The 15,748-nt window shown below is 36.7% G+C and overlaps 1 protein-coding gene across 3 annotated transcripts in view; it reads right to left on the reverse strand.

Annotated features, from left to right (window-relative positions):
* Nucleotides 1-15,748, reverse strand: part of Cdh8 (cadherin 8) — a 368,270-nt gene that overhangs the window by 131,074 nt on the left and 221,448 nt on the right. For all 3 annotated transcript variants that reach the window (XM_028890179.2, XM_028890178.2, XM_028890177.2), the window contains exon 7: nucleotides 14,950-15,203. In XM_028890179.2, the coding sequence (XP_028746012.1) occupies nucleotides 14,950-15,203 (254 nt within the window). The remainder of the gene's footprint in view (nucleotides 1-14,949; nucleotides 15,204-15,748) is intronic.

Raw genomic sequence — 15,748 nt, forward strand, 5'->3', positions numbered from 1 at the left:
GGACCCAAAGGAAAATGATCACTGAGTTTTCCAAAATGGGGCAAATTGGTTCTTCAGGTTCCTGCTTCACAGAGTAGACTGACAAATATTCTACAGGACACAGGGAGAAGCAACTAAAAATCTCAAGGCCTATTGGCTGAATATGGATGCCCCGACATTGCAGAGAAACCTAGGGTGATGGTACAGGAAGCTAGCTGTTTCTGTCATAACTCATATTTTTGGAAGTCACTTGTTTGCACTTTCTGTTTAACTAGGACACAGGGAGAAGCAACTAAAAAACTCTAGGCCTGTTAGCTGAAGATGGATGCCCCAACATTACAGAGGAACTTTGGATGACTGTCCAGGCAGGCAGCTGTCTTTGTCATTTCCAGAATTTTGAAAGTTGCTTATAATTCATTTCCTTTTTATTTAGATACCATTATACCCTTCTGGGCTCTTTGATATAGTTGAAGACTGGATAGTTATAGTTTTCCTTAGTCATGATGAAAGATAAATTAGAAATGAATCTTTAAACTCACAAATACAGGATAGATAGAATATTTTGTTTAATTTTGTCAAACACAAGTAGACTAGATATTATAACTGTAATTTTGGCTTGATAGCTGTTCTATTATATGTAATTTTACTATGTTAAAGTTAATTCCTTCCTTTTTGATTAGACAGAAAAGGAGAAGTAATGTGGGATCTTTTTCTGTATGCTGTGAATATATGTTGCTGTGACTAGTTGATAAATAAAGCCATTTGGCATATGGCAAGTCAGGTTATAGCTAGGTGGGAAATTGAAGAGAGAGGCAGGAAGAAGAAAGGCAGAGGGGAAAGAGATGCCAGCACTGCCGGGAGAAGCAAGATGTAAAAATACCAGTAAGCCATGGCCATGTGGCAACTTACAGATTTAATAGAAATGAGTCAAGTTATAAGAGCTAGCTAGCAAGAATCCTATCATAGACTGTGCAATTGGTAATTAATATTAATCTTCTAAATGATTATTTTGTAAGCGACTGTGGGAACTTGGGGCTGGGCAAGACTGGAGAAACCTTCTGGCTAGAGTATAGGTGAGATTTCTAGGTAGAGAAAGAAAGAGGAGGAGGAATCCAGGCTTGCAGGAGAAGTACCGAGAGAAAACAGGAGGTGCAAGATGGATAGAGTTTATGCTACATTATTGAACATAGATTAGTGTAAATGGGTTTATTTTAGTTATTATAGCTAGTTGGGAACAAGCCTAAGCTATAGGCTGATCTCTCATAATTATTAGGAAGTCTCTGAGTCATTATTTGGGAGCAGGCTGGTGGGACAGAGAAAGACACAATTTGATGCAAGTTTAATAGTCAATGAAAATGTGTGCCAAGAAAAAATCAGGGAGAATGTTACAGATGAAATCTAGGATAGTTTAATTTTAGAAAATGCAAAGTCTTTGAAAGACTATTTAAAATCTTCATTATTTACCTTAAAGACAGGAATTAAAACTAATTTCAGTGAGTGTCGATAGGACTATCCCAACACAAAGATATCAAGACAACCTATTATTCTAAGGTGGCTTTCTTCTTAAATGATTACCTTTTAGGACTATTGATCATACCAATTTTAACTTCTCTCTCTACAAATATCATTTAAATTAGGCAAATGCTATACAGACAAAATGACAGAAACTGTATCTAACCATTCAGCAGTCAATATAGACTACATCCAGTGTTAGTGCTTAGTATAACATTGAACTAATTATTGTATCATTTCTAACATTTATTACTTTGATAAGCTTACTATATTAATTTCCCCTTTAGTTATTCTTATTAAATAGGAGAATCATCCATATAAAATTAAACTGCATTCAATATCCTAATGTTTATACTTGTAAATGAAGATAGTATATATTTTCACATCAATAAAGCCATTGAAATTATATAAATAATATCCTGACCATGGTATTATAATAATTAACACACTACAAATGCTAAGTAGCTATCAGGAAGACTGATTTTGATCAGCATCTCTATTTTTATTTTGGTTAATTTTCTACATAATGCAGAACATTATGCACAAAAAGCATGCATACCCCACAATAATAAAATGATAGTGAATAATTGTATCAAAGCCGTTTTTTGTGAAAATTTTGTAAATTTACTTATGTTTTTGAATTTTAGCTGGACATAAGACTCATTTAGCAGCAACATAAGTTATTGTAGTAAGTGCTGGGAATTTACTTGCTAGTAAGATATTTACGCTATCTGTTGGAAATTAGAAATACAAGGATATCAAAAATCCCATGTTTAATTGATTAATATACAAAAGAAATAACTTAAGAACAGCACCTCAGTATTCTGCCATATTTGATTTTTTTTTCTGGGGCACAAAATATTTAATACCATAAACTCCCATCTTCTACTTGAATGGCTGTTCTACACCATTAGATACTTTCTTATACAAAGTCCAATATCATACATTTAATTCCAGTAGATGTTAGCCTGAATGCTTCCTCTTTGGCTAAAGCATGAGCCAGACCTGTGACTACACTCTTCTAACCTTCATCAAATCCACACCTGCCCTGTCTAATACCAGATCCTTCCCTTGGGATGGCAACTAAGCCGTTTACTGTCATTTCTATCACTGAATACGTCTTTCACGATTTTGACCATTTGCTATCATATCATAAATGTTATTGTCATTTATTACTATTGTGTGACAGTCTTCCTGAGAAGTCTGATTCAAATGTCTGTGCATACCTGCTAGGTAACTGAGGATGACAGACCAAATTAATGATACCACCAATGTCCAACTTGATAAGCTAATGAGTTATTATTGAATTGCTTATAGGAATATGGGTAAAGGGATATTTACAGGAGTAGAAATGACTAAAAGACAGCTGCACCACTAAAATTCTGCCCCAGGGTGGGTGAGAGCTCATGAAATCTCAAAACCTCCAGCACACTGCACAACTTGAAGAAAGCTCAACAAGTTGCCAAGTGAATTTCTGAGTCTCATAGCTGTTTTGTCTCTTCTTTTTTTATTTAGAGAATACTTTATTAATTTTTGTAATCAAACACACATAGATAAGACCTTACATATTTAATACAGTGAGTTACCCCTGTACAAATGGAAAAAAAAGTTCAACATTTCTAGACCAATATGACTGTTAATTTCTGTACAATGCCAACTCAACACGGTAAACTGGGATACTTTTTCCAAAGTTGACAGCACAGCTAGTTTCCAAACATTCAAATTATATATATATATATATATATATATATATGACCAATAATAGCAGTGTGTTATGCATCAATAGCAGCAACAGTTTTTCCAGGTTCTGCAGTCACTTGAACAAAATTGTAGAGACATCCAGCATACTCCATTTAGAAAAAACGTAAGTAAAAAAACAAAACCTCAGAAAACAGCACAGTCCTGTTACTCTTTCTACACAGCTGAGCTGGCCTGTGCATTGTTTCTCAGCAGTCCTTACTGCATACATAACCATGGGGAGGAAGGAGTATGAGGTAGCATAGTGCATCTTATTATTTCCAGGGACTTCCAGAAATTTCTGAAGTTTTTATTTCGTGAGTTTAACAAATTTCTCTAGAAGATACAATGTTTCACCTGCCTTTAGGACTAATGTTTTAAGGAGGTTCTCTACAACATGGGATATTTTATCTTGGATGAAAGTACTATACAACAAGTATAAGGCTGATACCATGTGTAGATGATCACAAATCAGATTTATACCCAGGGACTTGTTAAAAGGCAGAGAAACAAGCTCAAGGCATCCCCTTTGATTGCAGTCAGATGCTGTTAACAGAGTGGATCTAGTAGACATTTTATAGAACAGGGAAACAGAAATTTTCCACTTTCAACATGTGAGCTCCCCTGAGATGATTCTATGTTTTCCTTCTACACCATAAGTCAAATCCAATTATCTTTCATCAACAGCAAAATTGGTTGGTCAGAGCACAGCTTCAAATTGGAAGGTAAAAATCTAATGAAAAAATACTTTGTTGAAATGATGCCCAAAAATATCTCAATATCAGAAAAGACCTCAGCACACCCTTGCCATGATGTAGATAAAGTGGCTTATTCAGCCTTACAAGTAAAATGATGTAAAATACTGTCTACTCAGTTTCTTCAAGCACCTTTGTTTCTTTCAAAATATAAGCATTTTTATTAAGTTTTGTTTCCTGAAGAGGACAGATACTTTCCCAATGACAAGATGTAAAACATCTGTTTTAAAACTCTGTCAACACTTGCTTTTTTATTTATATCTCTAATAACTATTATTCTAGCCTCACCACACTAGATCTCTCCTTTTAAAATATTTCATTAAGGCATGCAAATCAATAGTTAGTGATAGTCGCCAGTCACTTTCACCACCCAATACCACAGAGATAGAATTCAGGCCATTTGATTTGTTATTTTGGTGTTAGCATCTGAGACTATCCAACAAATGTATGAGTACTTATAGGAAGAATACATGTGATCCTAAATGTGGTAGCAGTCTGAGGACTTGAGCAGAAAGCTAGAATTGTGAATTTATGGAAAGATGCTAGTACCCTAGGAATCTATCTCATCAATGGAGCACTATCCTAGTGAATGCATTGTGATGTCAGTGGTATGATATTCTATTCAATCAAAACATAAACAACTAAAATAGTCTCCAATGTGCTTATTCATTAAGAATGAGATATAGTCCAGAATTTCCCCTTAAAGGAATAATGCTGGTACAGATACTACGAAGGATGTGGCCAGAAATCCACCTCAAATAGTTCACTCTTTGTAGACTTCCTGGGTGTCAGAGAGATCTGTCCCAAATCTAGCTGTTATTAGGTAAACAGTTACAGAGACCTTTTCAATTTTGCATGAGGAAGAATTCCTGTACTTGACAGTATTTATCTGAAATAGACCCACTAGGTTAAATGAAGTATTTTTGCTTTTTTATTTTAATATTTTATTCTTCCATTTTTGGCTTCTGCCTCTTTCTTTTCATAAAATCTAAATCTAACATGCCTTATACTCCAATGCCCATTTCCTGAACAGTCTAACCTGTAACAGATTAGTTACTAGGAATAAGAACATATTTAATTCCCAGGATTAATATGATAAAGCATCATGAATGTTGGATGAATTCGCCACTGCTTAAACGCTGAACACTTGTGAATAAAGACTAACAAACTATCCCAATGTTTCTTGCTGAATGCACACTCAATTACTAGTGAATGCATTCTAGAGTGTACTGAATGTTCTAGAGTGAGTATACTCAATGAGAAATTTTGTTCATGCTTTTAGCCTGAAAAATGCAACCAGAATCAGTGAAAGTATCAAATCATAGAAAGTGGAGAGATGAACCTGGTAAAGGTGGTAATCAACCTCAGATCCATAAAGCCCTTAGAATAGACATCACTGAGATCAGGAGTAACATGAAGCAGGAAAAAGGTCAGGGTTTCAGTGTCGATCTGGGAAGGAAACAAACTCTACTCTCCAAGCAGGTCCTTCTACAGCATTTGCCAGCATTCTCCTTTCATAGTTTGCATGGCAATTGTGTCTTTCTCCATAAACACATGACGGGGGGGCAATTTTAGCCCTAGGGAGAGACTTCAGTGGATAGAAGAATTGCTACACAAACATGAAGACTTGAAATCCAAAACCCAGAAGTCATGTTAAGGTGAGTAGTGTTCCTGCTGTGAGTTGAACAATGATGGCAGGAGAATAGCTGGAAACTTGAGGGCCAGTTAGTTCGGGTGTACCTAGCAGTGAATAGGAGAAATTCTGTCTCAAGATGGAAGGTGAAGATCAATGACCAACATTTGAATGTTTTTTCTTTTGTTTTGTTTTATTAAGATAAAGTGTCTCTCAGTGTAGATCTGACTGTCCTGGAGCTCAGAGTAGACCAACGTGGACTTGAAATCACAGAATCTCCCTGTCTCTGCCTCGTGAGTGCTGACACACATGACGTGTTCCTATTTCTGTATACATGCCACAGCACACAGGTGACCCATAGATACTAGCAACTCAAGGCAATGCCAATTCCCATCACAGGAAGCTGTATAACAAAAGTTTACAGAAATAATCTAGGAATCTTATCTTAAAAGTGTTTCTGAGGCAGAATAAAATCCTGAAGGGCCATGGCATTGGTTATTGAATGGAAACTGTGTGATGCCAACTCTCTGTGTTCTTAGTGAGGAAGTCAGTGAACTTCTTTAGAGTAGGTGTTTCCAGCTTCATCACCCATACACTCTGCCTTGTAGCAATTAGATAAAATGAGAGTGACTTCACGCTAGTTCATGGGCTGACTACACAAAGATTTCATTTCCATCACTAATTCTTCTACCTTTAATGGGCTTATTAACTATAAAATCAAGGATGATATCATCAAGTAAAAGGAAGACAGATTGTTGTAACCAAGCATTGGTGTATTTTTAATCATGGGTGGATCATAGAGGAGCTCGTGAACTCAAGTGTCCTCACATCAGCATGGAACTTTGGGTATTCTGGATGCTCTACAGAGCTCAAAGGTGGCCCACACTAAATCTCCCCTCATTTTTAGAAAACATTTCACTCCTTATCAAACGAACTTAATGGGGGATCCAAGAGCAAAGAAAGTTGAGTTCAAACTGATCTGCCAACAGTCTCTGTGTTACTTAGAATACCATAGGGAATGGCTGTCCTTGGAGAAAGGTAATGTGGTTTGATTTTTCAAATTTAGCAGGAGCAAATGCACTTTTATAGTATTAAAAAATGCTTTGTTCAACACTGGTCTGCCATCTCTCTCTGGAAAATTTACAGGAGGATACAATTTTGAGCTGACTGCAAGTGAAGATGCTATTTAGAGCCATACATAATGAAATAAACCCCTTAGTTATGAATCAGTTATTATATTTCACTGAACTCCAACTGTTTCTTTCTCACTGCTTAATTTCATTCTCGCTTTTGTTATTTTGCCTAAAGAAACCATTTTAGCATTTTTTTTGCATACACTTTGAGAATCAAAAATTCCATCTACAAGTTTTCAGCTTCTGCCTCTAATTGCTTCACTGGTTGTTCTGGCTGCTTTAATAAATAATATTGTCTGCATTCTGCTAGTCCCTGTTTATTTATTATTTCTCTAAGGGGAAAAGTATCTGTTTGAAAGAGAGAGAGAGGGAGGAAAAGAGAACAGAAAAAAAAAACCAATAAACACAGTCCACTCTCCAAATTAGTACAAGGTTCTCTGAAAGATGACATAGTTTTACATTAACCTCGTTAAGCAGCTATGGTTGCTTCTACTCTGGTTTCTTAAAGAAACTATTCTTTACAGTTGACTCCAAGGTCTATTGTCTGACTTTATTTATCATAGCAACATAGCTTGTATTAAAGTATAGCTAAGCTAACTATGGAGGGATTGGTTGTCCTGTGGTTATTCAGTCATATTTCTAATAATAGAACACAAATACAAGGCATGGGATGTATCTTTGTAAGAAAAAAATTTCTGAAAACTGTGAACTTAATCACTATAACAAGGAGAACAAACTGAAATGTGAATGGGCGACTGGATATAATTGTAAATGTAAATGAATGAATGAATGTACATATATAATACCATGTGCTGAGTTAGTTACAACCAGTTTAGTTAGGAATAGAAAGGCTTTGGAATGGTATTGAGAGGGTTTGTACTTTAAGGTGGGAAACAATAAAACTTCTGTTTGGAAAAATGAGTACAGACAGCAAATAAATCAAGTTTTAGTTATTTAAACACATTAGATTATTGTCATTATACCATTGTATACTCCAGGTAGGAATTAAAAAAAATTGTGTAGCATCTATGGAATTTCCACAAAACATTAAAAAATTCAAACTGCAATATGATCTCATGCTCCCACTTCTGAGTATTTACCAGAAGAAGTGAGGTAAGCATCTCAAAGACATACAAGCATTCCCAAGTTCACTGAGACATTACTCATAACTTTCAGGAGAGGAATCATATATGTATCTATGAATGATGTTAGATAACTACAATATCATATATATATAAAACAATGGAATATTATTCAGCCTGAAAAATGTATTTATATATATGTAGCCTTTGGAGACAGTGCAGTAAAAGAAAAGGTAATAACAAAAGGAAAAGAGTGCATGGTTCACTTACATACAATATCTAAAATAACTAAACTCATTTAGAGAGGAGATAACAGTCATGGGAGAGGGGAACTGGGGAGCTGCTGATGAACAAGCATGATTTTAGTTGCATGACCTGTGCTCACAGGTTACAGCACTGGGCTGAGCTCTTGACAATGTGATGAATATATCCACCCCTTTATACACACACACACACACACACACACACACACACACACACACACACACACACACACGTGTATTATTGCAAGACTGAGGAGGAAATCAGCCAATGTAGAGTATTATTCCATATTAATTCGATGTCCTGTATAGTCAGAAATGCTTCTCTTTCAGCATCACTGGTGATGCTGGTGGTGAGGAGTGTTTGCATGAAAAGAGCTCATTAACAGCGAGCCTGGCAACCAAAAAGAGGTACAAAAAATGCCATCGTACCAGGAGGAAAACAGCGAAGCACTGCTCTTGTGTTGAGTGGGCACTTATGTTCAGGAGAGGGATTAGGACAACAGACTATGTGGCCACTGTGATCCAGTGTCAATCACCTATTCTCTTACTAAGTGGTCATTGGTCTGACTTCTAATTTAAGCAGCCTGTGCAATCGTATTCAAAGTGAATATTCTGATATGCTTGGGAGGCATCTAGGCAGTGGTACCAGGTCCTTTGCTCATTGCACGTGTTAGCTGTTTGAAACCTGGGGCTTATGCAGGGACGCTTGGCTCAGTCTGGGAGGAGGGAACTGGACCTGCCTGGACTGAGTCTACCAGGTAGATCTCAATCCTCAGGGAGGCTTTGCCCTGCAGGAGGTGGGAATGGGGGGTTGGCTGGGGGAAAGGGGAGGGGGGCAGGAGGGGGGAGAACAAGGGAATCTGTGGGGGATATATAGAACTGAATGGTACTGTAAAATAAAATAAAAGGAAAAAAACAAAGTGAATATTCTGAAAACAGCAGAAAGCTACTGCTTTAAAAACAGCCTCTGTTCATTTCAAAACCACAGTGACTCCCAATAAAGATCTGAAATAAATTTATTGTAGGAGAATCGGGCTACATGAGCTTTGTATACAAGTGTCCACTTATTTTCAAAATTCACTGTATGGTAGGTATTTTTCATCTTACATGTAAATAATTCTCTACATTTCACATCAGTTTTGTGAGTTTGTCACAAAATATGGCATGTTTAGCAAACATTAGTTGGTATCACTCGATTCGCATTCAAGAATCTGAGATCCAGTTGGCCACTCCTGGACTTAGTGTTTAGTGGTAGTGGTCAGTGGTAGGAACCTCAGGTTTAGGTCCTGCACTCATAAAAATCTGATACACCCTTGTCATGTACATGCACCTCATTTTTTTTTTTTACAAGTTTCAGCTTCCTTTCTGCAAAACTCAAATCTTACTATTTCTCAGTACTTTGAAATAAGATTAGATTCATCAAATAAGTTTCAGGTGGATTCCCCTATTCATCTTCCAGATCACACCATAGCTCCCAGGCAGTAGTAAAACACTGTAGAAAGTATCAAAACCGATGAGTGGGGCCGTCCCACACAGACTCGACTTAACACCAGAGCTATTTTTTCTGCTTCTGTTGTAGTCACACTGGGTTTGGTGAAGAAAACTTAGAAAATGAAGAATGAATTAAACTTGCAGTGCAGTGATCACAGATGAAGAGAGGAGCTGTGCCATACAGGTGGAAAAGGGACAATTGAGTTCCAAAACAGCCCAGTGCAAGGATTTAGTCTAGAGTGTCTCTAGTGAACACTTATCAGTCTGGCTAAGGCAGGCTCTACCAGGAAGTAGGAATGAAACTTTTAGGAGGTGAATCTTGTATAAGGAAGTTAAATTGCATGGGTGGGCTTTTCTAGAGGCTATTGAGACCATTGTCTCCTCAAATCTCTCTCTCTCTCTCTCTCTCTCTCTCTCTCTCTCTCTCTCTCTCTCTCTCTCTCACACACACACACACACACACACACACACACACACACACACACGCACTTTCTCTCTTTTGCTTTATATTTGTCATATTGTGAGCAGCCTCTTCAGCAACATGACCCCAACTTGGTACATGGAATTTCACAGGCTCAAAGCAGCATTGCCACATACCAGGAATCTGAAATTCTGAGACAGTGAGCCTCCAGCCCATCCTTCTATTAAGTTAGTCACAGGTATTTTGCTACAGGGTTAGAAAGCTGATTGTCCGAGTTGTTTTTCTCAGTGTTGTGACAAAATACTTGACAAAGGTGGCTTAATGAAGAGGGGGTTTCCCATGGCTCACAATCTGAGGTGCAGCGCATCATGCCAAGGAAGGAAAGGCAGCAGCTGAGTCCACTGGTCCCCTTCCACCTCCAGTAAAGAAGCAGAGAGTGGAAAGAGCTGATGCTCAGTTAATTTCCCTCATTTGATTGAGTTCAGGATCCCAGACCCTGGCAAAACACTGCTCATGGAAGGTAGGATGGGCAGGAAGGTTTCTTCTCACCTCAATTAAACCTTTCTGGAAAAACCCCCTCTTAGACACACTTAGTGATAAGTTCCCATGGTGATTCTAAATGCATTCATGTTGACAATGAGAGTCATCCATCTGTTTGTGTGACACTTGGGAAGTTCATTGTCCTGTCCTTATCACCTTTTTGTATTAAATGAAGATACTGATTAGACATACCATCTCAAGGTGTTATCACAAGAAAGCAGCATATTAACACAGGCCATAGGACATATTGATCACATTAGTGACAATATTGCAATCATAAGCTTGAAAAAGTTAAAATAAATGACATTATTTATATTCTTTAAAATATATCTTAACCTAAACAACAAAATGATAGAGTAAGCCCCAAACTACCATATCATTCTACATAGATCTAGCCATGTTTACTATAATTCTCTTCTCAACTAGCTACTAGATGTTTAATTTTCATTTAATTTTTAAAATGAGAGGCCTGGATTGTCAGCTCAGTGTTTTAAAGTGCTCATTGCTCTTGCAGAGGACCTTAGTTTAGTTCCTGCTTCCCACCGAGTTGCTCACAGGCATTTGTAATTCCTTCTCTAAGGGTTCCACTGTCCTCGGCAGACTTCAGTGCACACTACCCATACACATGGTGCACAAATATACACACAGACAAAAAACACATACACGTAAAACAAATAAATTCATCTCTGAAAAGTTAAAATGTGTCATGGCTTACCCCTAATTAGATAGTAATGCTAATAGATGAAACATCTAATAAAGTGACTTCATTTGCTCCATGCCCTATGAGGAATATAGCGTCATAGACAGTGAAGAAAGTGAGTCTCAGAGACCTGTAAGGCTGACCACTATGCTGCAAAACAACAGTGATATGATTTTTGACTTAATCTATCTGAATTGAAAAACATCATCTTTAAATAAATTGTCAGAAATTTGTCTACATTACTGAGCAACAACGTATGTAATAGAGAAGAAAAAAGCAAACTCTTAATGTTCCTGGGAGGAAGACAGTGTGATCATGGGTTTTAATGTATATCACTGTTCATTTTCCTGTAGACTGGAATATTGAGACATATAGTTATGAACATATATCTAGATGTAGGTATAAGTATCTCAAAATGCAGGATATTTCTATCTAGGATCTGTATTCAAAAATGAAATCGCACAGGAAGTCGATGAGCCAGCAAATGACTGCATCTTTTAACATAGCAGATGCCAAAATGACTGACTATTTTTTTGCAAGATGGCAAAGGAAATATTATTCTGAAAGATGGATAAACTTTTGTCAGCGTATGAAATGCAGTAGTTCTAAAGAGAAAATGATGTGTAGCTATCCATTGCCCAGAGACTTCCTGAGATGTCACAACCTCTAGATCTATTTTTAAAGGAAAAGTTGTTCTAAGCCCATTTGCTAGCTTCATAATAACCTATGCACTGGCCTGATTATTTAGAAAATTTAGTTTTTTAGTCAAATTAGCCATTTGCGTATAGACATAGGGAAGCTACTTTCTGTAAGCCAACCAGCAGAGGAGGGTGGCAGAAATGGAGAGATGATACTGCAGGGGAAAAAAAGCAGTGGTTCTTTCTTGAAGTGTCATCTCCTGGGGACAATCCACCTGCCAGGACTTTGTGGAGCCCACATACTCCCTGACATATCAAAGTCTCCCACACATACTTAGAAACAGTACCTGTGTCTTCTTTGTATGGGACTAGAGACATGTAGGAACTTGCACTTGCCTGGCATATATCAGAAGCACTCATATGTCTATGTCACCAAAGCACACTTGATCTGTCCATCTCTTCCCAGTAACTCCCTTTAGCTGGACTTAGAAATGGCTTGTTTTGAAGTTAGATGTTTGCTGCTGAAGAATCTCCAGTTTCCTACACACACACACCTTTCTAAATAGTGACAATAATAGATATGGATATCATCAGTTACAGTGAGAATTGCAGCTTGACTCCCTGGGAATTGAAATTACTTCAATAAAACTGGTTTTCCTCAAGTATAAAGGAGAGATTATAAAATGTATGGAAGCAACATGAGGGGTAGTAACTCTGGTTTATGCCTAGTTCTATGATTCAATTGTTTCTTTCATTTTGAGTTACAAAGCTCTTCAAATTTCATCACTGATTAAGAACATGCCATTCTATAATAATAGCATTGTCATTGGTGTGATGAACACTGAATTTGAAATATATATACATATATGTGTGTGTGTGATGATAATGTGTGTATCCCTTGTTATGTATTACATATAATACATGATGTATACATATATAAGTATTTGTGTGTGTATGTGTGTGTGATGATAATGTGTGTATCGCTGATTTTTTAGGGAATTGTGCTTTAATATATTCCCGAGAACTTATGTGTTGTTTGCTTATAAGAGTTGAAATGTCATCAAACCAAGGTTTGAGATTATTTTCATAATTGGACTTCAGTTGCACCCATCTGGTTTTGTACCTTCAGATTCTGTCTCATGCTTGGGGTTGTGGGAAAAGTAAGGATGCTTTCTCACAGAGAACATGAAAGAGGCATGCAAATATGTTTACCTATTCATGCAACAAATGCAACTGTGCTCATTCATGTTAAATCCCACTCTCAAGCCACTGCACAACTATTTTTGGATGTCTATGCAAATTTATTTGTTTCTGGATTCTTCCCACCCTTACATTTCACATTTGACCTTCTCACAGACATAATATATAATCAAGCAGATGAAGGATATTCTGCATGTCTATAGTTTATTATTTGCATCCTGAGATGAGAAGGGCTACCAGGCCATTTGTCAAATCCTCACATGGAGGGCTACCTTCTTAGTGATTTTCTCTTCTCCAGAAAACTTTCTTTATATTATCTTCATGGGAGTGTCCTTTCACTGTCCCAAATTTAAAGATAAATTGTATTTTATTAAGAGCTGTGATTAATATGAAAGTAAATCCCTTTTTGTCCCAATCTTCTGTTGTTTGAGGCATTTACTGTCCTGAAGAATTTCACTTCTATCTCCTAGCTTTATCACCCTCAAGTCATGAGAACTTCATATATTTTAAGTTTGTAAATAGACGTTAATGAAAAATAATGTGCTAAGTAGGTATTAATTTTGGCTTGTTACAAATTTATGTGCAATTTTATATTTACATTGTTTCCATCCTTCTTGCTCATCTCCTAACTCCTTTTGTTTTTTCAAAACCGTAGATGTACTAATTTTTTTTCAGGTGCACAATAGCTGAAACACATGGAAAGTCTACTACATAAGCATATAATGGCAAAAACACATGGGAAAGCAACTATTAAACTGGTATCTAAAAATAAAATAGTACTATAAATTGTAAGGTGTAAATAATTAGACGCTCCAGAAAATATACTTTTCTTGAGATTTTCTGAAAAAGTCACTGCAAAGATACCAATCCTAGGTATTCATAGCTTAGAAATTGAAAATGTTTAGTATTTTCACATCCTCCCTCTCACCTACACACTCACACACATCCTCTGACACATACTCATCCACTCTCACACAATCTCTCTCTCTCTGTCTCTCTCACTCACACACACACATACAACACACACACACACACACACACACACACACACACACATACACACACACATTCATGACAATACTTGAAACCCACTCTGAAACACATTATTAGCCAACACTTCAACCTTAGCAACCAGCATACAAGATAATAGATGCTTAGAGTGATTTCAGCTTAAGTATCTACACTGTCATTTGTTGACTTCTAAGAAAAAAAAGATGTCTACAAATCAATATAAAAGAACAGAATTGAGCCTCATTTTAAAGCAAAAAAAAAATAATTTGAAGAAATGATTATGTTTTCATCCTTTGAAAAAATATCTATGCAAGAAAATTCTGAACATGAGGTATTTTTAAATGACACAGAAATATTTTTTTCCATAAAAGAAACCAGTCCAGATGCTGACTTATCAGAAATGCTCACAAACTGAGAAGAAGGTAATTTCAAATCCACATTCAGAAACAAGATAGGAACTTCTAAATGTAGTGACATGGAGGTCTCATACCTCTGAATTCTAATATATAATTCACTATATCTGTCAGAAGAGACAAAATACAACTGGCAATGCTCATGCAATACTAAAAAATAATAAAGCATAAAATGAAAAAGATCCATCCCAAAGTGCTATAAAATGCTTGCAATTTTGCATCTCCATCTAGTTTTCTCAAGAGCAGGAATAACTTGGTTTATTTTGAAATTTCCTTTTCTAGGCATTGTCTGTAGTTCTGAGTAGATAAATATATGAATGTACACACCATCCATACAATGAGAGAGAATAAAGAGATGGAAAGCCCTTCATCACAGAACAGTTCCAAAGGCTCTTCTCTTGTCCTGTGAAGCAGCAAATACTACACTTAAAAGAGAAATACCTGATTGGACTAGAAGTGCTATCAGGGTCACGTGCTGTCACTTGGCCAATCACAGAGTTCAAAGCAGCATTTTCATGAACTTCAAGGAGGTAAGTTGGTGAAGAGAAGACTGGGGGCTCATCAGCATCCTCCACAACAATTTTGACTGTTGCTGTATCCTTAAAGGGTCCCCTGCCACTGAAACGTGGGTCGATGTGGATATTGGCTGCCTCCACCTTCAGTGTATAGGATTTTTTGGTCTCGAAGTCCAGAGGCTGTTAAAAAATGACAAAGATGAATGCTTCTCTCTAAACCATAGCAGCAAGAACAAATGAGTATAATGTGGATGGATGGAAGTTATTCTCATTTAAGCCAGTTTGTGACTCTTAATGGGATCCATTCCCCAAGATTCAACCTGTAAATTTTGCAGGCATTTATTGATACTTGTTTATTATACAAGCTCAGCAAGCCTAATCTATTGTTCTGTTTTGTTTTGCTCATTTCACTTAGAATTTACAGAATATTCACAGTCATGAATTGTACCATCAAATTTTCACTTCACAGTCATAATAAAATTTTACTATCGATGACATGACCAGCATTCTAATCATCTGGTTAACCAGGTTTCTGCTGGTGGCAGATAAGGCAGTATTGAATACAGTCTCTATCTGGGAACAATATTTTATCATTTCTGCAACAGTGTGTGAAATGGAAAGACTAGAAATGATCATTGTTTAGTCTAAGGAGACGTAACAAAGCATGATTTAGCACTAATCCTAACAAAGAGTATTTCATATCATTTCCAAAACATTTCTACTCT

Source organism: Peromyscus leucopus, chromosome 5 (assembly GCF_004664715.2).
Source record: "Peromyscus leucopus breed LL Stock chromosome 5, UCI_PerLeu_2.1, whole genome shotgun sequence".
Lineage (NCBI taxonomy): Eukaryota > Metazoa > Chordata > Mammalia > Rodentia > Cricetidae > Peromyscus > Peromyscus leucopus.